Below are 26640 nucleotides of genomic sequence, written 5' to 3'. Positions count from 1 at the left end.
CCCCTTCCCATTTTAAACGAGTTCGCAGTTTTGACATAAGTGTGAGCTCTGGCGCATACTGTGACGTTGGCTGCCTAAACACCCGTTTGTCTCAGTTTACATACATATGTGCAAAGATTTTCAAAATCTCCACATTGGCCAGAGGTTTTAGAAAGATTCGGTTTAAGGGCCGAAAAAGAGCGAAATGTCTCCACTTTTCAAAATAACCACTTACGTGTACGCTCTTAAAGGGATGCACCGAATCCAGGATTTGGCCGAATACCGGGCTTATTGACAGGGTTCGGCCGAATCTTAGATTTTTTCCACCGAACCGAACCCTAGGCTAGCCGTTGATTACACACATCGGGTGCTGACGTGGAGATAAGCTTTTTTTGTCGGTGAGCCTTAAGGGCGGTTCACATTTCGTGGACGCACCTTAAAAAAAGTGCATCACACCGCATCGCTTTCATTATGCATAGGCTTATGGTAATTGTCAAAATAGTTTTCGCACTTGTCATCCTGGCATAATGTTGCCCATCCTTTTTTTTTTTTTACAGTTAAAATAAAATAAAATTTAAAAAACAATGCTGTGGACGTTGTTTACTTCATTAATGTGTTTTACAGTGTTAATGGAATAAGGATTCGATGCACCGAATTTAGATTTTTTGAATACCGAATCCACAGTTTAAAATTCGGCCGAACCCCAAAAAATCTGAATTCGGTACATCCCTATTAAAAAACAACAACACAATAGTGTTGATTCTGGGACCACACACTAAATGCGATGTCTCAGATTCCACCCATCTTTGTGTTATTTTTGAAACTTTTAACACAACTTGCGTTTTATTTAATCAACACAAAATGACAACGTGTTAAAATTATACACGATGTGTTAAAGCATAACACTAAAAGATGTGTAAAAAACAGGGCCTTGGTGTTTTTGAGACATTTGGTTTGGATTATATAAAACGTACATGTAAACCAACGTTTTAATCAGATTGCAATGTATAGGGTGCAATTGTAACGGTACTGTCATAACCTAAAATTTAGTCAAATTGACAATTTTGTGCACGTAAAGACAGCTATTGTTTACATTTATTTGTTCTACATAACTTGGGAAAGGCAAAGCTGGCAAAGCTACCCAAGCACATAGGACAACAAACTTGTATTCCTAGAATAGTTTCATAATATTCAATATTTAATGCCACACCTAGCTGTAGAGCCAATTACAGATGTTCAGTGTAGTGAAGCGTGTGCATATCTGATTAACCACAACGCTACCAGAATAAACTTAAATAACATTTACTTGTTCAAATGTCACAAAACAGAGCAGTAGAGCTGTACAAAGAAAATAATGACTGAAGAGGTCATTTAACAGATGAATAACCTGAAAGGTTCAAGTTCATTTTACACAGCAGTAGCTATTGCCACGTGTCGCACATGAAAAATGAATTACAACATACTGTGCGATCTCACTCAGATGGATACACACAAAATGTAAAGCAGCATTGTTCATATCATTACAGACCAAATGAAACACGACAACAAGAGTTCAGGACTCCAGAAAAAAGAAATAATCAAGCATGTACACGGCAAATAAAGTTAAATGTAGTTCGGCCTCACAGTGAGGAGAGATTACAGTAAACACCGCCTTATCTTTAAGGCAGGCACGTGAGTAACTCCTGGTTCATTGTAAGCCACGGTATGAAATAAGAGGTAATGCGTTATCACAAATCTAAATTATCAACCAGATTAATAATTCACACAGACAAAATAAATCACATTCCAATCTGCAGAAATCACTTCCTCTCTTGGGCAAAGTGGTTTAAACCCACAAAAAGAGAGAGAGAGAGAGAAATGACATTCACAGTTACTACGGTAAAATAAACATCACGCTGGGGTACAGGTCCGGCCTGCTTCAGACTGTTGGCTCTCATTTAACAAAAAACAAAATAAAGTAAACTCATGAAGTGGGCAATCAAGTCTGCAATTTTCATATGAAGCAGTGCCACCTTAAAAGCTAACTGGCTCCCTCTGTTGGTCTGCAGAGGAACGGCACTTCCTGCGATTTTGTGTGGGGAATACAGAAGCAACAGCAGGCATACTGTGCTTTCTCTGCCTGGAGGCTGGTGTGGGGGAAGCAAAGCCCCTCAAACGCCATCTCCAACCGGCTGGGGCTTCACATGTGATATCGGAGATACTTAAACTCTATGCAACAGCAAAATGTGCCGATTGAACAAGATAAGAGAGGTGGGAAAGCAGGCAAAAAAAAACCAAGAACAGGCGTGAAACGAGACCACTACAGGTGAGGAACGGACACGTTTAGGAGGATGGATTTACATGATGCGCATCCTCCCAAGTGCAACAATAAATATACATCACGGGGAAACCCTGACTTTCTATTACAATGGAGGGATGGAAAGTAGTGCAACACAAGAATGGTGCATTGTGGGAAAAAACTAAAACTAACCCAGCGTAAAAGCTCCCTGTTAAGAGGCTGAACCAAACAGACAGCTACCATATCTGTACAACTAAACGCGATATTCAAGCATATTAGGCATGGCACTGCTATGTTGGTAGTGGGGGAGCTATACTAGACATTGAACAACTATATACACAACCGATGAGAAGCATAGCTGATAAAGGATATTGTCCTGCTTATTGAAATCAAATAAACGAAAAAAAAAAAAAAAAAAAATAGGCTACCGAACAGGACTATTTAGACCAACAGGGCGTGGGAACCCTTTCGTTATGGTATCCATTGCATCTTTGGGTTGACAAAAAAAGGAAATTAAAATAAAATTAAAAAGCAAAATAAAATACAACTATTTACATACACATTGAAAGAACATACAAAAAGAAAACAATCATCCAATCACCGACATAAGACTGATCATCTGAGATTCAGGGTCCTCCTGTGCCCAGGTGATGGCCCATCTCTCATTAGCACCGTCGCACACGCATACACACTTAAAAGGTAGTAATAACTAGGTGGCATCCGTTTGGTGACAGCTTGTTAAAAGATGCGCTTGCGTTTCAGGTAGGAGTCGGCGTAGTGTCCCCCGAGACCCTGAGAGTGCTGACCGACGTAACCACCCTCCGGACTGGGCTCTGGAGATGGGATGAGACGGGAGAACAGACGCTTGTGCCCACCTATGGGAGTCTGAAGAGACAGAAAATCGAAAAGACGCCCGCTAAGAATAACTGTTGAAAGGTTCCTGGCACACTTCTAATTGACAAGGAATAAATATAGACGCAGCAGACATCAGGGCTGAAGATGGCCTACCTTCATTCCAGCACCAGGTGCAGCAGAAAATGGGTTGGGATGAGTCATTGGAGGCATTCCAACTGCCTGAAGAACCACAAAAAGCACTTATTAAACTTTCTGCGACTCATTCGGTCCATGCAGATACAAAGGTTACAAGGATGAACACGATGTACTGATGACATCAGAACAAGAATTTCTGAAAATCGAATCAGAGTATTGAAACTGCATCCCCGTAAGTGATTCTTGGGCTTGTTGCCAGCTGTGATGCTCATTTGAATCACAGTGCAACAAAAGACTTCAAAGCTAATGGAAAATCAAATGTGCAGCGTTGAATACTGTGGTTAGTCATAACACTGATGGGCTCCAATCAGTACAAAAAAAGTCTGAACGACAGAATAAATCATTAAAGGGATACTCCAACCAAATATCAAAATTACCCCCTTATTTACTCTCCCTCAAGCAATCCGACATGTTTATCATCTTTTAGACGAGCACATTTGGAGTTATTTTAGGAAATTCCTTGCTTTTCCAAGCTTATAATAGGGAACAACTTATGACCTTAAACTAGTGTTGGGCGATATGCCCCATTTTGAGATCGTCCTATCGTCCGCATGTGAGATCGCCGATACACGATAGTATCAAGGGGCAGGGAAGTAGTTTACTCATTTGTTCATTTTTTATTTATTTATGACAAGTCACTAGATTTGTGGACAAAAAGCACTGTCATAACTGCTTAAAACTGATGCCATTAAAATTTCCTGCGTGCAAGGGACCCCAACAAGGCACCCAAAAACCTCTCTAGTGCAAGGAAACGTCAGAGCCATGCGTATTACAAGCTCAGGTCATAGACTGTAAAAAGAGATGAACGTAGTGTCCGTGACGTCACCCATTTGTTTCTGAAGATCGTTTTTTTAAGCTTATATTAGGCGGTGCCTGTTGTCCCCATCATGGCAGCGTGTCACCACGCATCACTCGCGAATACCCGAAAACGGGTAAAGCCGTCACTCAAGTGGCAATGCCTTTAATTATGCAGACCTTTAAGGCTTAATATAAATTTAAACTGATGAGTTGCAAAAAAATTCACCCCCATCAGAGTTGTCATGAAGGGCAAACTTAGCTATTTTTGTACCAGGCTGTAAACATTATTTTCTACTGTAAAGTTGGCCATTTTAACATGGAGGTCTATGGGAATGGTCCATGGAAGAGTCCAATATGCGTGTATTGAGTCCACGTGCGTGTGAGAAGGAATCCGCGCACATTACAAACTCTCTCGCGCAAAGTTAAGCCCACAAACCCTCTTATGCGAGGAAAAGCATGCAATGCGCATCTAAATGTGAAACTATGACGATAACTATCTCCAACTATCGTCATGAAAGCCCGCAATTAGCCATATGTCTGACGATCGTCTTTTACAGGTAGTCAAAGTGATTTTGTAAGAAAAATATTAATTTCAAATTTTATATACTGTAATATCTAGCTTCTGGTAACAGCGGCATCTTGGATTCATGCGAAAGTTTTAGCATAGTAAGCAATCGTTGCTACAGGCATAGATATGTATAAAGTAGGGGTGGGCCGATCCAATACTTTGGATCAGATATCGGGTCGATCCGGACCTTTTTTGCTGGATCGGGTATCGGAAAAACGGGGCCGATCCAAATCCGATACTGTGCGTTACTTGTGGTTGTTACTGTCATGCTACAGAAAAGTCAAACTATTATAAAAGCACCATAAATGTTATTATACACTATATTCAAAATCTTCCTAATATATTCAACAGCCTTATGCGAAAAACAAATGCATATATGAAGATATTTAAGGTCACAAAAACTGAATGGTTTGGTGCTCGCAGAGTTAATACACTGGAGTAGCGTAAATTAAATATGTCATACATACACACACACACACACACACACACACACACACACACACACACACACACAAAAGCCGTATTTTAAACATCTGATTAAAAAGTATTTCATGTTGTGACAGTTTGCGCAATTAAGTTAAAATGTACTTGAACTATTTATTTGCTCAGTCGTATGTCCACTCAAAAACAATTAATAAATATTTAAGAACACTTACATTCTTTTAACTTGTATCTCATTTAAAAAAAAATTCACTTGACATGATATTCTCCTGATTTTGTGCAACATGTTTTGTGTGTATATGTATGCGTATATATATTTATGTGTTTACACACACACAATTCTAAATGGATCAAGAAAAATACTAGTATTGGATCGGGATCGGTAGATACTCAGAATACAGGGATCGAAATCGTATCGGTAATAGAAAAAGTGGATCGGCCCAGCCCTAGTATAAAGGCTAGATGTCTTACCGCCAAGTCCCTAACGGCATCACCTGGCGGCCATCTTACCACAGGGCGCTCGCTCACTCGTAGCATTGAGTTTAATGGTGCAGGTTCTTTTAAATGACCATAACTTGCTCAATTTTCTACCGATTTTCAAACGGTTTGGTTTTTTACAAACGTTATTAACGTGACTATAATTCTGGATGCTTTAACATGTTTCATGAATTTTTTATTTATTTTTAGTATATGTATGCAGTGTCATAGGTACATCTTTGACGTTTATAACAAACCAAACCGTTTGAAAATCGGTAAAAAATTAAGCAAGTTGTGGTCATTAAAAGTACCTGCATCATTAAAACTCAATGCTACGAGTGAGCGAGCGCCCTGTGGTAAGATTGCCGCCAAAATGCGGACGTTCCACTCAATTGGCCAGGAGCGCGGACGAGACATCTAGCCTTTATACATTTCTATGGCTACAGGTACGTCGTGCAGTGACTCGCTAGCTATTATAAAGTTTAAAATATGGATATTTTTCTTATAGATTTGCATAGATTGCCCAAAAAAGACCTTTATTAACCCCTTGGGGCCTCATGAATTACCTCTGAAACCCAAAAATGTGCATCCATCCTTCACAAAGTCAGAAGTTGTTCCCGATTCATGTTTTTCTTCTCTCATTATAAGCTTGAAAAAGCAAGGACATTTAATAAAGTAATGGTGTTCGCCTGAAAGATGGACATATGTATCTCTGATAGCTTGAGGGTGAGTACATCATGGGTAGTGATCAGTGTTGGGGGTAACGCATTACAAGTAATGTCCATTACGTAATAATATTACTTTTCTAAAGTAACGCATAACTTTTTAAATGTACACATTAATATTTGAATTACTTTAATGAGAGTTACTTTTCAAATTAATTTATTCTATTTAAAAAAAAAATGTACTTAATTAAACTGAAAGTAGTCACATAGAATTACACACCATGTACGCGAACCTAAGCAGAACAGTTCAAGTCAGAAACGGAGATGGCAGGCCAGAGCTTGAAATATTTGCGATGGAAATATGCAATTTCTGAATGCAGAACTTCTCAGACATAAAAAAAAGCCTGAAAGAGATTAAGCCTCAGCGAACGCAAGTATAACTTTCCATGAAAAGTAACCAAGTATTTTTTTGGGAGTAACTTAATATTGTATCTTTTCCCAGCGCTGGTAGTGATGGGACAATATATTGCAGAGTACTTTATTATCGGCCGATAATTTTTTCAATCAGCCAGCAAATTTCTCTATTACTCAAATTTGATGTTTGCCATAAAAAAAAATGTAAAGCCAAGGTCTGACAGACAGTAAAATGACCAGTCATTACTCACTTTTTAAACATGTTATGTTGTGTCACACACTACTTTCACTAATTTTCTGTAACAACGTGTTATATCGGCCCTTCAGCGATCTTAATATCAGATTTGTCAAATAAAAAAACACCACATATCGGTTGACCACTAATCATGGGGTGATATTGAAATTTAGATGGAGTGTCACTTTTACAATTTTCGCTACTTGAAGTGTTACAAAAGATAAAATTTTTAACTTCCTCCTGGAAGTTGCGGTGAGCTACAAACACTGAGGAAAAACAACATTTGACGGGTAGTTTAATATTGACACTACCTTATTGAGCTGATTGGAGGGGATGTTTGCAGGGATCCCGAAGCTGAAATAAGACTGTGGTGGGCTAGGTGGGTAGCTAAAAGGAGACCCTGAATCATTGAAGCCTGCATGTCTAGACTGCCAGAGAAAGAAACACAATTATGATTACACATCTAAGGTTTAAATCACCATAACCAGATGCAACAATGATGGGAGGTGATGTCATACCTGAACTCCATAACCAGACAGCACTGAATTTTCCAAAACTTCCTGCTGCTCATACAGGTGAGACAAGGGGTCCTTTATGTGTGATGGATGGGGGACAAAAGATTACACAATCCAGTCAGCAAAGTTTATAGGCAGTCCGAAACTCAAAAGCTCAAATTAAAACCAGCCAACCTGGTGCAGAGGAGGAAGCTCTGGTGTGTAAGAGTCTTGGAAGCGCAGGTTGTAGTTTGGATGAATGCTGTGATTTGTGCGTTGGTTGGATGTGCTGCCCACTGCAGCCCTCTTTCTGTAGGGATGGGCTCTTGTGCTGGCACCTAAACAAGATGACAGCTTAGGGATCATAAGGTCTTGCACTAACAAAACTAAAGCAGGGGCAAAAGCAGTATAAAATGTGACAGAGCAAGACTCACCTGAAGATGGGAATATGCTAGGAGCAGTGAGAAACGGGTTCTGGGATACACCAACGTCTTTAGGAGGTTCGCCCAATATAGAAACCTTTACAGAAATCAGAAAGACAAATCATGATTGACTTCATGACAACAGAACAAGAAATTTCATCAGTTACCACCATCTGTCTCACCCCTGGAAGAGTCAGCACGTTCATTCCCTGTGACACAGGAGAAGGTGCTGGAGGAAAGCCAATCGGGGTGGCTGATGTCTCAGTTTCTCTCCCTAATGGTCTGCTCAGAGACGGTTGTTTAACGGGGCCAACAGGCTCATTCTGCAAGCCCAGACTTGAAGCAATACCACCTAAATAAAATAAATAAAATCTGAAATTGCACATTGATCCCCACAGGCCTTCTACATTTAAATGGCCAAAACATTCATATTGTGGTGAGAGATGCTAGTGCCAATAGTGGAAATAAACAGATTTATCGGAGTACAAATGCCTCCAGTGCAACATTTCATCAAAAGTAAACAGCTTGAAGTACTCTAGACAACCAAACCAAAAACACTGCATGCATAAGCTTGGAATATAGTCAGTTTTTTACATGTATGGAAACGTATGGGCACGGTCGAACGCATTCATTCATTTTCACTCATTTATGACAAGTCAGTTTTTGTCCATCAATCAAGTAAAGCAAAGGCAACAATGTTGTGAACAGGCGCTCTAAAATTTCCTGTTCGCCAGGGAGCAGTGGTGCGGCGAGATCTCACGAGATTAAATATGTATCGCAAAATTAATTATGTCTCTTGAGGTGAAATGCTGGCTTGTTCTGAAACAAAAGGCTGCATCCTTTGGAGGTCGCATTTGTAGACTGTATACATAGACATAAAGTTTTATAACAGAATATAAACAATTATACAGTTTACACTTAGAATTAGTTCATCGCAAATTGTTGTAATGTGTGTAAGACTTGTAAGTGTTATGGTCAGTTAACGTAAATAAACCAGGCTTGATGACGTTTGCAGCTTGCAAATGCGACCTACGGAGGATGCAGCTTTATTTGAGAAACGGCCACAGTCCTAATATCAGCATAAAGTTTCTGGCTAAACCTTTTACAGTGCAATGTGAATGCATTATATTCTCTCTTTTACTATGCATGCTTTTTTGTTTGGATTTCCAATAATGTTCGTCTGTGACGCGTTGCGTTTGTCTGTTGATCAGTGTCCGGTGTGAAGTATCGGCAGATAAACCCTCACTTGGAGTTTACATGATTTAATGTCTGCATGTTCTTGCTTAAAAATAACAGTGGCTGTATCATTTTAATTATAAAGAATTAGACAAATATTAAAGATGTAAATGGATTTAAATGGCTAAAAATAATAAAAAAAGTGAAAGTAACACAAGCGGATCCGTTAGTGCCCCCCCTGCAGGCATTTGTTATAATGCATAATGCTGTTTTTTATACAAAGGCTATTAAATGTAATGCGTTAAGTTGTTTTAATGCTTTATTTGAATCAATTATTATTGCATTTTCATTGCTATGTAATTTTAAATTACAATAATTTAAAATTGCAATAATTACAAAGTTATTGCTCACTTGGGTGTATTTATTACCCAAAAATATTAAATTACTTTTCATTATCAATTAGCAAAAGAATTGTTAGGAACGATCCCAGATAAGTTAAAACATTTCAAAATAACACACAATTTATAGTCGTGCTTAAGTTCGACGAAGTTTTAACAGCGCGTCAGTTCTACGCGGACCGCAAGCGCTGTGATTGGTCCACCAGAATCCCTCCCGTCAGGTAAAAAAAGTGTGCCATGTATTTCCGTTTGCGACGGTGAAAACAAAGAATGTCCAAGTTGAGGAGTGATTTAACTCAAACTGCAACAAGTGTCACTACTATTTATTTACTTCCATCATTGCTGGTCTTCTCAAATCAGACACAACAAGTTGCTGTTTCTTCTTCGTTTGTGGGTTAACTTGCCATGCTTCTTCTTTGACTGTTGCGCTGCTACTGTGGTTAAACGCGTGGATACTGCCTACCAGCGGTCTGCGCACGTGTTTGCATGACGATGCGGACGACGACGCCAAAGTATAAATGAAAATGGACGCCGAACCTACGCACAACTATAACGAGCCCTTAATGTGATACGTTTTCCATTCATTTATTTTACAATTGAGGAATTCTTAAATAAAAGGAAAGTCAAAATCCTCATCTCGTGACTTTGTCACACTTATCACACCCCTAACACTCGCTGATTTTAACCCTCTGGGCGCTAACAACCTCTCTAATACCAGGAAATGTCAGGGCCTCACGCATTACAAGCTCACGTACAAGGAAGAGTCTGAATCATGCGCATTACAGAAGGAGTATGTGCCGTGCGCATTCAGGTCTGAGCAAGAGTCCAAGACACGCTCATTAAGTCCAGGTGGGTGCGAGAAGGAATCCGCGCGGGGTGACATGCTTTCTCATGCAGAGTTAAACCCACTCATGTGAGGAAAAGCATACGATGCGCATGTTAATGTGAAAACTATGATGACCTTCGCCAACTATCTTCATGAAAGCCTGCGATTGGAGATATGGCTGACGATCATCAATACACGACACTATCGTCTATCGGCACAACCCTATTATTAGAACAATAAACTCTAAAGGGTGGTTTTAATGGACAAAGCTTATTTAAAAACATCTTGTGTCAGTACATCTTAACATATATCAGTGCCATTGTTTTGTCTCAAGATGCAAACCTGTATAGTTTTTTGTAAGGTTAGTTTGTAAAAAATAAAATATTTTAATATAACCAAGGGCTAGTCCTGAATTCAGCTAAACCCAGTCCAGGAAACTGCCCCTAAATTCCCAAAACAACAGAAACAAACAGATTAAATGTATAAAAGATGATACCTTGAGGTAACTCTCCCAACATGTTAATGCCTTGTTGGAGGGGAAGAGAAGCTAAAGTACTTTCACTCAGCAATCCAGCCTGCAGGGAGATAATACTACATTACTGAAAACCCACACAAACAAACAAACTTAGCATATACACTTTGGACTTTTAAAAAGCGTAGTATACACGGCACACCAAACCAAAACAACCTGTTCAATATTCTGGCAAAAAAAAAAAAAAAAAAATTGTGACTGCATTAAACAAATCAACCACTAATCATTGTTTTGGCAACGCACACTACAACCACATCACACAGAAGACCCACTCACACAAGAAAGGAGATTGAACTCTTTACTGTGCAGAAACTGTGCCCAAATAAGAGGGTTCCCTAAAAGCGCTTGCTAAGAGGGGAGAGACAGAGAGTGAGGGCTGGAAACACATGCAACTGAAATACTGACAGCTAACGAATGGATTGTACCTGTTGGACTTGGTTCTGGAGCATCAGTTGCATAAGGGCGGCAGAAAGGGCGGGGTTAGCCAGCAGCGGTACATTGGGCGGAGCTCCCAGAAGGCCTGCATGTTGAGGGAAGATGCTTTCATCCAAAGTGACCGTGCAAATGGGTATATAATTTCAGAAGTACATTTGTTCCCTGGAAATTTATTTAACCTATGATCTTAGCACTATTAGGGCCATGCTTTACCATTCGTGATACCGGAAAGACTATACCAGTGACCATAAAAACCATTGACCAGGTCTTAATAATAGAAATACTATGGGACAAAAACGCACCTTGTTTATGTCCAGGGTTGAGAGATGCCAGCAGCATCTTGAGTGTTGCAGGGTTATTCAGACCTGTAAGGATCTGCATATGGTTAGGTTCAGGAAGAAGACCTTTTCCTCGGTTCAAGGCCTGCAGAGACAGAAGATAACAATCTTCAAGGACCTCATGTCTCTTTGATTTTGGCACTCAATGTGCAGTGCAAGTAAGATTAAAACTCAAATAGTGCAAAGCTTTTTCTGTAAAACAAGCCAGTGATGCAAAACAACAAGAAAGAGTTCTGCAAAATACAAGTGATAAAATTCAAAATGTTTAATTAAGTCAAGTTTGGGTGAAAGCGACATAAATATCGCACCGCATGTCTTTCATATCAGTGCAATACCTTTTTGGGTAACACTTTACTTGAATGGGTGTTCATAAGACTGACACGACACCTTCATAATCATGACATGGCACGTGTCATGAACGTGCATAAAATCTCATTCATATTTATGATACGGTCATTAACTGTCATTTGTTCAATTATGTAATTTTTTATGCAAAGATGACATTGTTTGAGATATCTTTGTTATGACAACTTGACATTAACAATACATCATAACTTGTCATAAATTGTTATAAACATGACATTTAAATGTCATTAAGTGTTAATAGTACGTCAAAGTTGTCAAACAAAATGAAACTGACGCATCAAAAAAATTATACTTTATGTATGTGCACAATACATAAAAAAACTGACAACTAACAGAACTTGTTCTTCATCACACAAAATTATTATTGGATGGTTGATTTTATTTGTTAAAGACAACAACACTATGAACCGAAGAAAATTCATGACGCTGTTATAAAACTATTTGACCGAGTATTAACACTTAATGACATTTTAATGACAAATTTAATTTGTATCACAGTAGTTGAGGTCAAGAAAAAACATTTATGATGCTGTTATAAAACTATGACAGACTATTAGCACTTAATAACATTTAAATTATAAATTTGTTTCACAGGTAAAAAGTGGTCATTTATGTTGTCTTGGTAATGTCAAGTTGTCATGTGTTTAATTAAGTCATTTTTAATGCAAAGATGACATTGATTGATGTCTTTATGACACTTCATGACATGTCATAAGTTGTGCATACATGTCATGATTACGAAGGTGTCATGTCAGGCTTATGAACACCCCTTCAAGTAAAGTGTTAAACATTTTTGATTATGGATATGTGCATAACATTACAATGCATCCGCTAATTCCTCTCTCCAACCGTAAAACTTACGGCACTTTTCCATTGCATAGTACCCCACGGTTTGGTTTAGTTTGGGTCAGCTTACTTTTAGGAGCTTTTCCATTGGGTGCAGTACGTAGTACCCAATACTTTTTTCGTACCACCTTGGTTAGGGTTCCAAGCGGCCCGAGCTGATACCAAACGTGACGCGAAAACACTGTAGATCAGCAACACTACCAGCGTCATCGCTATGTAAAAGATTAGCTTTAGCTTACTGCTAGCTTGCGCTGTTCCAAGCAAACATGTTGTCATCTGTGCTCTGCTGTAAGTTTCCAAACACCCTTTTAGCGATGAAAAACATCCACAGGTAGAGAATCCGGGACACCATAACAGTTTTTCCAGACTTGCAGTTTGTGGCGGCACATTCGCGACGTGCACGTCCGCATCATATATGCTTAAATGCAACTTGAATGAGGGTCAGCGGAGCGCTGTCGACTGACGCCACGGGTCGGGTGTTTAAACAGAAACTGTCATGTGAGACAGAGGTAGCTATAAACGCGATGTGCAAACATCTATTTGTGGTGGGCAATTTTAATTTTGTGGTGGACTGAGAAATAAATAAATGTATGGGAATATACAACGACACTCACACATGTATGATGTCACAGCAGTAGGCAGCACAAAATATGACGACATGCCTATAATCCCTCCCACTCCGAAGTGATACTAAACTCGATGGAAAAGCTAACCACGCCAAAGTGAGGTGAGCTGACCCAACCCAAACTAAACTAAACTAAACCGTGGGGTACTATGCAATGGAAAAGCACCATTAGCATTTTCTAAGAACACCACAAGAAGGGTAAAGGGTGGACAGTAGTTTACCATGGTCTGGGCAGCGATGAGGGCCGCAAGCATACTTCTTCCAGGTGGTCCGGGGGCACAGAAGGACACCCGTATGTGTGTACCACCTAAAGCTCTTCCATCCGTCAGACGTTGAGCTTCCTCTGCCATCTCGGGCGTAGAAAACTCCAGCACGGCAAACCGGCGAAAGCTGCAGTCTTGACCCTGTGCAAGCTTTGATAAAAACAAATCAGTTTGGTTCATGAGAAAGAAAGCATATAAAAAAGGCCAAGAGATGTCTTATATATTATATTATATTATATGGGAAGATTATTATATTAATACAATTAATATTAATTAATATTAAAATTAATATATAAGGGTAAATTAAAAGAAAATTTTCATACGTTCCCTTTTGCTATGAACACTGTAAAAATTCCTTAATAGCAAACTGGGCCTGCTCGCCATGCAGCAGCGTCACAAAGGCTTAAATAGAAAATTAATTACATTTGAATACTGTAAAATACACAAAGCCAATTTCTCCCCAAAAATAAATGAAGCACAACCGAATGAAACAGATGCGATGCTTTTCCTAATTCCATCCAGATGGGATGCACAACAATGTGCCATTCCTAACAATGCACTCCAGCTAACGATATGCGTGTGGTTAGTGTTTAACATGAAAGGCGTCCGCTCTCTCATTCCAGAATGACCTGCTGACTGACAGCACCTGGCCCAGTCAGATGCTGGTCACCATAGAAACCAAAGCACTCTGCCAAAGAGCTCTCAGCATGGCCCTGTGTGAATCAGGTCAAAGGTGAAAGAGCTGAACAGCATCACAATAATCACGAAAATCCAGGTACTTTAACACAACTAGGGAAATAATAGACGACAGCACAGTCTCACTCTAACGTTATCCCAAACGAGCCCAGGTTGCACGTCCACTCCGTTCTTTTCATTACAACAAAAGTGAAAGATTACTAAAGGCAGCCAGGAAAGCCCCACACTTTGCAATCCACACACTTTGCAGAAAGCCTTAACATGTCAGAAACGAACCTTAAATCCTTCAAACCTCAAATTGTAGTCCGAGGGTTTGGTGTAAGGATCACATTTACTTTGTACAGTGTAAAAGCAAGCGCCTTCTTAAAGGGACAATACCCTTTTTTTAAATGCTCATTTCCCTGCTCCCATAGTTAAAACATTTGTTTTGTACCATTTTGGGATCCATTCAGCCGATCTCAGAGTCTGGCGATACCACTTTTAGCATAGCTTAGCATAATCCATTGAATCTGATTAGACCATTAACATCGCGCTAAAAAATAACAAAAAGACTTTCAATATTTTTCCCATTTAAAACTTGACTCTTCTGTAGTTACATCATGTACTAAGACCAACAGAAATTTAAAAGTTACTATTTTCTAGGCAGATATGACTAGGAACTTTACTCTCATTATGGAGTAATAATCAAGGACTTTGCTGTCGTAACATGGGTGCAGCAGGCCAGGGCTCCAGACTGAAAATTTTAGGGGCGCAACCAGAAAATTTAGGGGCACACACCAAATATCAACATGCTTACCAAATATTCACATTACTATTATTTTGCCACTGTGTTACTAATAAATACTTTAATAACAGATGCAGAAAGTACAATGTGCTGTTTCAAATTTAGTGTCACATCACAAAAAATTTAAAATTTACTGGTCGCACATGTGCGACTGGATGTAAAATTCAGTGGCACAGTCTCAAATTTTGGTGGCAAAATGCTACCATTTGGTGGCAGTCTGGAGCCCTGCAGGCGTAATGATGTTACGCAGCGCCTGAAAGTAGTCCCCTTAGTAACTTTCAAAGCCAACTTTTTATGCTAAAAGTGGTACCTCCAGACCCAGAGATCGGCTGAATGGATTCCAAAACGGTAAAAATCAAAAGTGTAACCCTAGGGGAGCTGGAAAATGAGCACATTTAAAAAAAAAAAATTGGAGTGTCCCTTTAAAATTAGGGATCAGTATCATTTGTTCTAATTTGTTCTAAGTCTGGTGGATAACGGCCATATGGCACCGGGTTTCAATACGCAAATCTACTCAAAATATTTGAAATAAAGTTATCAATGTTAACATTTGACTTGCCAGACAAATCTTTAACACCAAATTCGTAGGAATCTCTTTTCAAACATACATCACATAATACTTGTATAGCATAACCTGTGTGAGCTGTGAATTAGACTTTACAGATTGCAGATATCATAAATATGGGTAAGAGTAAGTGATGCCTGCCTTTTCAGAGCAGTTCTTCTTGTTAATCCTTTCTATAAATAGCTGGAAACATATTGTACCTTTGGCTGATCAGTCATATTAGCTCAAGATTTCTGGCAGTTTTTGATTAGATCAGTAGTTCACAGTCCTGATATTGCAGGAGGCACATAATGTTCCAGCATATAATTTGGTAAATAAGAGCGTATAAAAAAAAAGATGAAAGCTTGCAAATTAAACATCAAATTAAAATTCAGGCATACGAGGAATCATTAAATGACATGGTGATTACATTTTCTTATTACCTTACACTACCACAAAATAAAGACAAAAACTCATTTCTATTTTATACCCCTTTGCCTACACCCCCCCCCATCTAACCCTTCCCTTTGATAAAGAGTAGCGAGGGGTGAAAATTCCCCTAAGAAATACGACCAATACAGATTTTTTTTAAACCGATAGCAAATATTTGGCTGCTTGTGTGCCTGATAACCGATGTGCTGAACCAATATTTATTGTTACACTACGGTTTTTGACAATTACTACAACGGCACTGAACAAACCTTTATGATAACAATAATTAGTCCCTCTTTGCATACAATGTAATAAATAGTGAAGAATAATATTAATAAATAATATCACTGGAATAATACATTGTCAGGAAAGTAACAAACAAAACAGTTCATATTCTTAACTGATATTTTATGTCAGAATAACTAATATTTTGTTATAGCTTATGAAACCGCTGTTGACAAAGCACTGTTTAGCCATTCATTTACTCACGCATTAACTGTATCAAACTCTGACAGTACGCGAAGGTAATAAATAATTAAAATTCACAGACATTTATTTATATGTTTTTAGCTAAATAATAAATGTTAATATTATATATAATATAACTAATATAAGTTATAAGTAAATCTTGTTAAAAGTCAGCTACATGTGGTGGCTGTACTTCAGCCTTCAACCCCATAAGTGAAAAGCAATATGAACTTGATTTTACAAGGCTACTGATAAGCATAAATAAAAAACAAATTTAATTCAATTTTTACCTCCACCAAGTATTTTTTCATGGCTGTTTTATTCACGTAAAGCTACCTTGTTACTGGGATAGGATTTGATGGATCAGTTTACCTGACCGAGTTCTTTAGCTCCTCTCCCCAGATGCTGCGACGAAACGGCGGCAGGGCGCAATTCACAAAACGGGTTTATCGTTCAATCAGATTTTACAAAACCAATATCCGCTATTGGGAAAAGAATCGAATTTCGGGCAAATTTCGGAAAACCGATATATCGGACATTTTCTAGAAACAAGACACCATTACAACAGTCACACGTCGTCGCTAGCTCCTATGTCAAAGGAGATTTGCCGATGTATCTCTGAAACAAAGATTCTATCTATCGCAGAAGATGAGGATATATTCGACACTTTGAAGGGGAATATCTCATAACCCTTTGTTTAAAGTGAGGTCCCGAAAAATCTTTGTTAGATGGGGTAGGTGTAAGGGAAGGGACAGAACCCTAACCCCTTCACTTTATGCGAATAATACTGCTGATATATAACCACAACTCGATAGACCTCCCAGCTCAAAACTTTGGAATGTGCTGAAAAAAAAAAAAAAGAGACTTTTCACATGCGTTTACATTTCTGGTCTGCCACATTCACACACATATGAATGGCCATATTATGAACCTTTTAACTGCCACGGGGCCACAGGTGGGCCAAAATTGTTTACGTAACAAACCAATTCCAGCCTATTTTAAAACTAAAATATTCATGATAAAGTATATATCATTGGAAAGCTCCAAGAATGTTCACATTTCAAAGCCATTTGATGATAGATATTATGTAGTGACAGTCATTTTGAGTGTAAATGTCACTGACTGCATTTACATTAATTATTAAATATTCATAACACTAATATCCTATTATAAATCATAAATTCTTGGAAAACTATACATCATTGGAAAGCTCAAAGAATGACATTAGTATTATTAGTGCAAATTAGGGCTGGGATAAACGATTAATCTAGCGATTCTTTTTTCGATGCATCGATTAATCTAACGATTCATTTTATCAGTCGGATTCGACTTCGATTCAATTCTCGATTATCTCCCCATTAATTAACTAATAGCAATTTATACATGTTGATTTACATATCTGAATGTAAACATTTCAATACATGGTGATTGCTCTTGACTATACAAGTGCAAAATAATGCATTCTTAGCCAGAGGAAGCATTCAATAAAGCGTTTGCAGCTCATACTGTGCAGTTTAGTAACAGTATAAAAATCTCAAGTTCAAATTACTTTATTTTACATGCATTTATGAGCAAAACCTCTTCAATATGCCTTTTGATGGTCACACAGTGTAATTTTTATAACTTGATTTGTTTAATCCACATTGTTTTCGTGCTGTCCTAGTCCATGTAATGACTGATATAAACAATTAGACTTAAGAAGCACGTACATTATTAAATCTCTTTCTCTTAAGCTTATTAAGATAGATGAGGACTCATTTACTGCTGGACAGAGAGTGAATGAAAGCGCAGTCTTCTGGCAACAGTGCGTTTTTACATATTTCATTGCTTTATGTTAAATTGCTCAAAGTCATGACTGTTTAAAACACACTTGGCATCACATTCATGATTTTATGGTAAAATGAAACTCTTTCGCGTCAATCCACGTACATTTAAACCATAAACAAAGCACTTTAACTTTAATTGAGCTTGAGCAGCGCAGCAGAACCGACGCAGAAATGATTGCAGCACTGTTGCTACTCGCGCTGCTCATGCGGCGGGGTGCATGCTTGTTAACATGGGCGCTGAAAAAACATGCGCCGCTTACGCACTGCTTACACTTGCTGTGAAGCCGGCGTGGACTGGAGCCACTCGCATTGCTACTACTCTACGGCGCCGCCTATTTGGGTCCGACGAATCGACGCGCATATTTTGCGTCGACGTATTTTTTGCGTCGACGTGTTGTCCCAGCCCTATGCAAAATGTTTTTAAAATAATGCAGTGACAATTTGTGACAAGAGTATGCAACAAACCAATGATACATAGTGACAGTTGCTGGTAAATCTACTAAAAGTGTCACAAAAACTAGTGATAGACCGATATATCGGGCCGATATTTGCAAGTTTTATGTGTACAGGCATCGGCCGTTATGTGGCTGCCGTGTTCGCCAATTTTTTTCTGGCATTATTTACAGACAGAGTGCTGGAGGCCGCAAGCGATTGCAGGTCATGTGACTAAAAACAACCAAGCTTTCCATGACAACATCAAAAGATGGTTCCATAGCACCCTCACCTGTTTTTACGATGTTAAATATTGATTTTTTTAAGTTCTATAAATGTTACTTTTTTAAAATTGAGACTTGTAACATTTGGCATCACTGTGTCATATTAATGATGTAAATTAAGTGAGCAAAAGCAGTATCAGCTCCAAATATCGGGTCAAGAAAATCAGTACCCTGTATCGGTCAACGGCTAAGGCTGATGAAACAAAAATCGGCATCTATCGGCACTGAAAAATCTGTATCGGTCGATCCCTAACAAAAACCTCAGGTTTGGTGATTTTAACTTTATCAAAACTAGTTGAGACTTATGGCTTTAGGTTTAGCATGGAACATTTTTAAAGAATTTTAATTTAAAAAACACTTTATAGTGTTATTTTTGCTTATTAAAATAAACCTAAAACTATTTTATTTAATATTAATAACTCCAGACACTTAAGATAAAAACTTTAGTGTCTTTAAAAATAAATTAACCTTCTACAACAAAGAATGCCAGAGTTTTTCACTCAAAAAGGGGAGCTGACAGTTAAGGGTTAAACAACTAAATATCAAAATTAGGACACAAACTCCATCTCAGTACAAAATAGCAATTTTTCATGATTCAATCAATAGACAAGGATGTGGTTTCCAGAGAAAGGGGGGAGGTTATACCATCAATAGTCAAAATCAGCAATTACAACCCAGCCAATATTTATATAATGATTAATGAAAACATGGTTATAGTTGACACTTCAACCCCCAATCCTCAAACCAAACATATGCCCTTGCAAATAGCAATCAATAAAAATCAAGCCACTAAAATTTTCCCAACCCACCCTCAGCGCTTGAAAAGGTCACTTCACAAATCAATTGAATTGTGAATGTCACTTTAATAAAACTAGAAAAAAGTAAAGTTTAATCACTTAAATCCACAACCTGAACCAGAAAGGTTGAGAGCGTGTACCAACCTGGCAGAATATGGGCACGTGTATGTCTGACAGCACATTGCGGAGATCCTGAGCGGCAAGGATGCTTTGAGGTAGTCGGTCGACACAGAGGCAACGTGACTGTAGCATGGGGTAAGTGAGAGAGCCAACCTCGGTCCAATGAACGTAAAGCATGCGTGACCCAAGCTGTTTCCCCAGCAGCTCTGACTTGGCCCTTGCAGCAGAGTCCTTCTTCATGTACTCCACAAACCCATAGCCCTTCGAGTGGCCTGTGGTGGCACTGTGCACTAGGAAACAGCGTTCGATGTTTCCAAAGGGCCGGACGAGCTCTTCGAACTGTTGCTGGGTGAAAGCCCTGGGCAGGTTGGCGATGCACAGCAGAGCGTCTGTCGGCTGCAGCTGTACAGAGATCTCGCGGTCACGGAGCATGTGCTGGTGAAATTCCTTAATGGCAAACTGGGCCTGCTCGCCATTCAGCAGCGTCACAAAGGCTTAAATAGAAATACAGCACATGCAAATACCATAAGAACAGCTATAATACAAGATCAGTAGACAACATCAGTACACACATGATAACTAGAGGACTTTAATAAATCCAAGAAATTAATGATGATTTCATACATTTAAAGTAAAATGGTGAAAAAAGGGGACACAGTAAAATTTTGGGTACCATCTGTTGTGTTAAATTAATATCTTTTGAAGTTTGTAAAGGAAATTTTAATTTCTGGGTGAACTAACCTTCAAAATTAAGTTTAAATTAAAACTCTGCCAGTTAGTCAAATAATAGTAAACTATGGCATAGCACAAATGACTACAGGAATTATGTTGTAACTTAAAGTATATAAAAAAAAAAATCAAAGCTAAAGATGCACCCATATTAAAGGTGCCAAAGAATGCATTGAAATATTAGGTTAAATTGTTCTTTGATATTTACATAAAAGGTATGTAATTTTATTAAGTGTAAAAATTATCCCGAAATGTTTTTACATGAACATTTATAACACTAGGATTTTTACTTTGAAAGAAATGGTCTATTTTTGCCCTATTTGGAAGGGTCATGAATAATAATATTTAGCTCTGCTCTGATAGCTCACATAAGTAAACAGACCTAATATGTTTGAGTTTTTTTGTATGGACCTGCAAAACGTAACTGTAACGTCAAAAGTAGAACTTCAGCCTAAAGGGCGATTTATAGTCGTGCGTAGGTCCTACGGCGTAGGTTTTCATTTATACTTGTGCGTCGCCGTCCGCGTCGACGTGCAAACACACGCGAAACCGCTGGTTGGCAGTAATCACGCGTGTAACCACAGTAGCAGCAGAAGTCATCACAGAAGCAGCAGCTAAGCAAGTTAACCCACAAACGAAGAAGAAATAGCAACTTGTTGTGTATAATTTGAGAAGACCAGCAATGATGGAAGTAAATAAACAGCGACTTATGTTGCAGTTTGAGTTAAATCACTCCTCAACTTGGCTCATCTTTGTTTTCACCGTCTCAAACGGAAATACCTATGACGCAGTTTTTTTACCCGACGGGAGGGGTTCTGGTGGACCAATCACAGCGCTTAGGGTCCGCGTAGAGCCGACGCGCTGTTAGAAATTTTGTGAGGTGCGCGTCAGGGTACGCAGAGCTACGCACAGGCTACGGATAGCCTACGCGTAGCTACGGCGTAGGACCTACGCACGACTATAAATCGCCCTTAAACGTTTGCATATAGCATTAATTAAGCTAACTTAGCAATCACAACTTTGTTTTTAACATTTTAACAACGTTGTAATATATATTGTTTAATTTAATGTTGGGGTGTACATCTTGACTGTGACATTACAGTGGGTGTTGTGTTAAAATTTAGGGCACAGGTTGTTTTATTCAACAATTTAGTCTAAATTATATAATTAAAATAAAATTATCTTACAAAAGTAATATGTTTGACAAGCATGTTATTGTCTACATTATTGTCTAAAGTAACTTCAAGCATTTAAACATATCAGTGCTGTATAGACAGTGTTGGGAAAGTTCACTTTCTACATGAACTAGTTCAGTTCACCGTTCACAAATTTTAAAATGAACTAGTTCAGTTCATATTTCAAAATTTTGAACTAGTTCACAGTTCCAAAAATGAACTAATTTATAGTTCTTTTTTTCCCATATTATTTTTTAAAACTTATTGCCATTATAGCCCATATAGAACCACAGACAGCTATTATTTTAAAAGTTTTAACACTGTAGCTGAATGCGTCAGATTTCCTCTTCATATCCAACTTTAAATCCTTAACCAACCAGGGTTTACATTAGCATTGACTGTCTTTTATTTTTGTATTTGCTTGCACATACCTTGAAAGGCTAGCCAGGTGCTTCAAGGGGTCGCAATCGGGGCGAGAAGCGCTGCGAGGCGTCGCGTGTAGGACAACTCGCAGGTATTGCACACCGCACATGCACGTTAAATAGCGTGAACTTAGTCAAAGTCTATTTCAAGATCAAGAATATGCGTTAGCAGCCTATGTTAATTGTTAACGGTTTAAGACAAATATGATGTTATTTAGTGTTAAACACTATGATAGTGCGGCAGGGATTTCAGCAGAGTCCAGAGTCAGTGTTGTTTTGATGACGCATGCAGCCGCGAAATACTGCCTGGTGGCGTGTTGCCAAATTGGGTGTTTTTCCGCTACACATTAAGGACTGTTTACAGCGTGTTTTAGCCGGGTTTTCGCCTGGAAGACTATAGAAATCTGGCACCCTATTGAAAGACGTAAAAATGAGAGAGCGTTCGTTCACGAGCACCAGAATGAACTAGTTCATAAGAAGTTCATCAGGCAGTAATACAGTACGTTCAGTTCAGGTTCGCCCAAAATATGAACGAGTTCATGAACTTTCGTTCATTGAACTCGTTCAGGCACAACACTGTGTATAGATAGCACAGAATTCATATACGTGACTCTGGACACAAGACCAATCATAAGTAGCATATTAATACCAATAGCCAACAATACATTGTAGGGTCAAAATGATTTTTTGCCAAAAATCATTAGGATATTAAAGATGCTCCATGAAGATATTTTGTAAAATGCCTACCATAAATATCCAAATTGTGTGTATTATTAGTAGGGCGGTCAAAATTAAAGCGTTAACGCAAATTCATTTTAACGGCACTCATTTTATTAATGCGCGACTAACTCAACACACATTTTCTGTTTGACCCTTGGTCTAGCCCACAGCTGGATGAATTGAGGTGCACCCGCGCTGTTTAGATGAGTCAGAGGTTTTCATAAAAATAAGAACATTAAGCTCTCATCTAACGAATCCAATGCTCTAAATGGTCATTAAACATCTAAAATGATCTTTATCTGTACGTTTCCTGAGAGGTGTACAGTCCCAAATCCATAATCTAAAGCAAAGATGCGTCTTTTCACTTTTTGGTTTCGTTTTTAAAGCATGCAGAAATTACAGAAATAGACTGCAGGACTTGCTTGATGTCAAAATAATTAAGAGAGATAAAGTTCGGGACCTGATTGATGTTAAAAAAGTTATTAAGAGTGACAAGACGCTGACGTCTGAAGCGCATGCACACAAACGCCCGAGTGCGCGACCCCGATATATATATATATATATATATATATAGACATCTACACAAAATTACAGTTTTAAAACTATCTGTTTTGACAAGAATTCACGCAGGTATAACCTGTTATATTTAAAATTAATGTTTGGTTAACTGTTGAGGAAAGTATCTGTTGTGTAACATTATATTAAACCCTACAGTATCTTAAAGCGGTCTGTCTAAATGTCAAAATTAAACAATAAAAGAAAAACATATAGTGATTGCTTTTGCTTTGCGTAAACAGGTGTAGTTCTATCATGTTTTGTCAGATTCCAACAAATCATGCATTGTTTTGAAGTTTTATTTTAATAAAGAACGTTAAAATAAAAATAACTAGTTTTTGAAAACTTGATCATCCAAATTTGCCAGCACAGGTCACAAACGATGCAGCAGCAAACAGAAATGGAGAAAGACCAAAGTCTTCTAAAGGGAAAATCATATATAAAACTATGGTTGATGGTTCTGTTGAAAATGTAAACAGGCTGTTGTAAACATACATTTGCATAGCATATTTGTCAAAATCCATCCTGATTAGAGCATTAAAAAACTTGAAAAGTGTTAAAAGTTAGAACAGATACAAATGTGAGATTAATTTGCAATTAATCACCAGTTAACTCATGAAATCATGCAAATTAATCTAGATTAAATATTTGAATCTATTGACAACCCTAAATATAAGTAATACGTGTTGCTAAGCACTTCATTGGGACGACTTTAAAGGGGATTTTATCAATATTTAGATTATTTGCACCCTCATATTCCAGATTTTCATAAAGTTGTATCTTAGGTAAATATTGTCCTATCCTAAATAACAATACATCTATAGAAAGCTTAGTTAACCAGATGATGTATAAATCCCAACTTCACTGAACCTTATGACTGGTTTTGTGGTCCAGGGTCACATATTACATAAATTAAGTTGATTAAATTAAATTGCAAGAGGTCAACAACCACTCAAGTTATATTTAGCATGATTGCATTCAATTAATCACAAACAAAAATCTCTAATCATGTAAGTAATGAGTCATACACACCTGTTCCCTTGTACTTGTCCACAAAGCAGTACTTCAAATCATAATTGCTTAACAGCTCATGCACTTCCTAAAGAAAAAAAACATAACACCAAGTATTGAGACATATTTATTGATCAATCACTGCATACTTCATTAGGTGGAAAATGCCAGACAGCTCTTATTTAATTGTTATAGACTATATTTGAAGTTTTTAATCTTATAGCCATTATTGAGATTGAAAAATAGTAGTAATATACCATTGACTCATTTTCTGCAAACAAAGAGTAGAAAAAAAGACCACTTTATGCTTTCAAGCTTACAATATGTCACCATAACATGAACCAGCACTTTCTTTTGGTGTCAGTGAAAGCAAAATGTTTTGTATGAGCCCCTTATGCCTATTGTCATCCTCATGGCTCCCATACAATACCAGAACTGCACACACGCACCTGTTTTCCCCATGAATCAAGCATTTTCCTAAAAGAACCACATCCAGTGTCAACTGACCCCTAAATGTTTCACAATACAATGAATCAGCCTTTAAATCTGTATTATAAGACCATGTGATTCACAGGTGGATACTTAGAAACACCAAACTGCTAACAAAACTAAAAATAAAAGGCTTAACATAGATTTCAGTCATTAAAACAAATCCAGGTTGAGAAACCATCTTTGCTGAGGCGGGGATGTGACATTTTCGCATGAATAGTTATATAAGCATTTTAAACAGTTTTGTATGATTGTAGCAAATGTACACGTCTCAATATTAGAATATATATAATTCAAATGTGATTTCAGAAGACCAACATGAAGCCCAAATGCTGTTATTTGCTCTGATAAGCATCAGGACGTTGGGTCGATCAAATGAATTGCCAAATGGCCTCGTATCGTGACAACACAACTCCCAGATGACTTCACTCAGTTATTCACGAAATAACTGGCTCAACCAGTGGTCATTCAAGTTATTAACAGGACTGCACCTCACAATTAAGTTAGTATTATTATTTGGAATAACCTTATCTTAAAGCCTGTATATCAGCTACCTAGTCAGCGATAACCCAAAATTGCAAGGCACGCTTTCCATTCGTGTTTGAAATATATGTGAAACTTACTACGATAACAGAAAACACATTTTTGTACCAACCTGATTGCTAATATCAGCGGGGAGGTTTTTAATGATTATTTTGCGGCGATTGTAAAACTCTCTTCTCGTCCTTTCCAAACGGTTCGCGATCTCTTCTGGAGTGAGGGCCGTCAGTTCATCATCGACCCGTCGGGCACACTCGCTGTCCGTTGGTGAACCCACATCGCCGGCGTCCCCATCAGCATGTTCAAAGCCCCAGCTATCAGATTCGGCTGCTTGATCGTAACTTTTCAAAAGTGGATTAGTGACAAAATTGGCACAAGTATAAGATTTGTCATCTCTGGCAGCTGAGCTAACGGACACCAAGGCCGCCATGTCTGTCTGGAAGTTTGTACGCTCAGAGTGCTCGTTTGTTTCGGGCAGTTTAAACAATACACACGTGCGAGCAACTCGCCCGCTGATTGGTCGAGTGAAAATGCGCTTTACGTTTCAGCATGAGAGGCGGGGCCAACGAGTCACATGTCAAATTTGAACACAGCAAGTTAGTTGCCAGATGTACCACTATTACTCATTATAACCGATATTGATAGATAAACGGCACAATTTTTGTTTTGGTTTATGTTACTCAGGGATCTGTTTGACAATAAATATATTAATACATTGATGTTAAAAAACATATACATTTATATTGTTGTTAATGTACATGCTATTATACACTTGTTCAAGTTTTGTACAATTTAAATAGGAATAAACACACGAACACTAAAACAAAACCTCCTAAAAAAGATCAGCTTTAAAGGGATGGTTCACCCAAAAAATGCAAATTCTGTTATTTACTCACGTTCATGTTTTTACAAACCTGTAGGTCTTTGTTCTGATGAATACGAAGATATTTTGAGAAATGTATGTATTCAAACCTAGCCTCGTTCACTTCC

General features: G+C 38.2%; 1 protein-coding gene across 2 annotated transcripts; it reads right to left on the bottom strand.

Annotated features, from left to right (window-relative positions):
• Positions 1-1265: 1265 nt before the first annotated feature.
• raver1 (ribonucleoprotein, PTB-binding 1) lies at positions 1266-26394 on the bottom strand. Of its 2 annotated transcripts, XM_065253872.2 has the most exons (15): positions 25766-26394; positions 24643-24709; positions 20034-20503; positions 13585-13776; positions 11491-11611; positions 11179-11273; positions 11030-11101; positions 10718-10796; positions 8004-8173; positions 7834-7918; positions 7595-7737; positions 7424-7495; positions 7217-7333; positions 3266-3331; positions 1266-3142 (listed from the first exon to the last, which is right to left on the bottom strand). In XM_065253872.2, exons 1-15 carry the CDS (start codon positions 26078-26080, stop codon positions 2996-2998), a joined length of 2211 nt encoding a protein of 736 aa, XP_065109944.1. In that variant the 5' UTR covers positions 26081-26394; the 3' UTR covers positions 1266-2995. The 2 variants fall into 2 exon arrangements, with proteins under 2 accessions (XP_065109944.1, XP_065109919.1); XM_065253847.2 differs by lacking the exon at positions 11030-11101 and having other exon boundaries at positions 25766-26392.
• Positions 26395-26640: the final 246 nt, after the last annotated feature.

This window comes from Paramisgurnus dabryanus, chromosome 3 (assembly GCF_030506205.2).
Source record: "Paramisgurnus dabryanus chromosome 3, PD_genome_1.1, whole genome shotgun sequence".
In the NCBI taxonomy this organism is placed as follows: domain Eukaryota; kingdom Metazoa; phylum Chordata; class Actinopteri; order Cypriniformes; family Cobitidae; genus Paramisgurnus; species Paramisgurnus dabryanus.
This window is presented reverse-complemented; position numbering and strand designations above follow the sequence as displayed.

What these genes read in the sequence shown, in the direction of transcription:
- raver1 (XM_065253872.2), bottom strand. Translation starts at nt 26,080, where the DNA reads ATGGCGGCCTTGGTGTCCGTTAGCTCAGCTGCCAGAGATGACAAATCT. An exon ending in ACGTGCCCATATTCTGCCAG is followed by an intron (nt 13,777 to 20,033) that starts GTTGGTACACGC and finishes TTTTTATCAAAG; the next exon opens with CTTGCACAGGGTCAAGACTG. An exon ending in AGTTCAATCTCCTTTCTTGT is followed by an intron (nt 10,797 to 11,029) that starts GTGAGTGGGTCT and finishes ATCTCCCTGCAG; the next exon opens with GCTGGATTGCTGAGTGAAAG.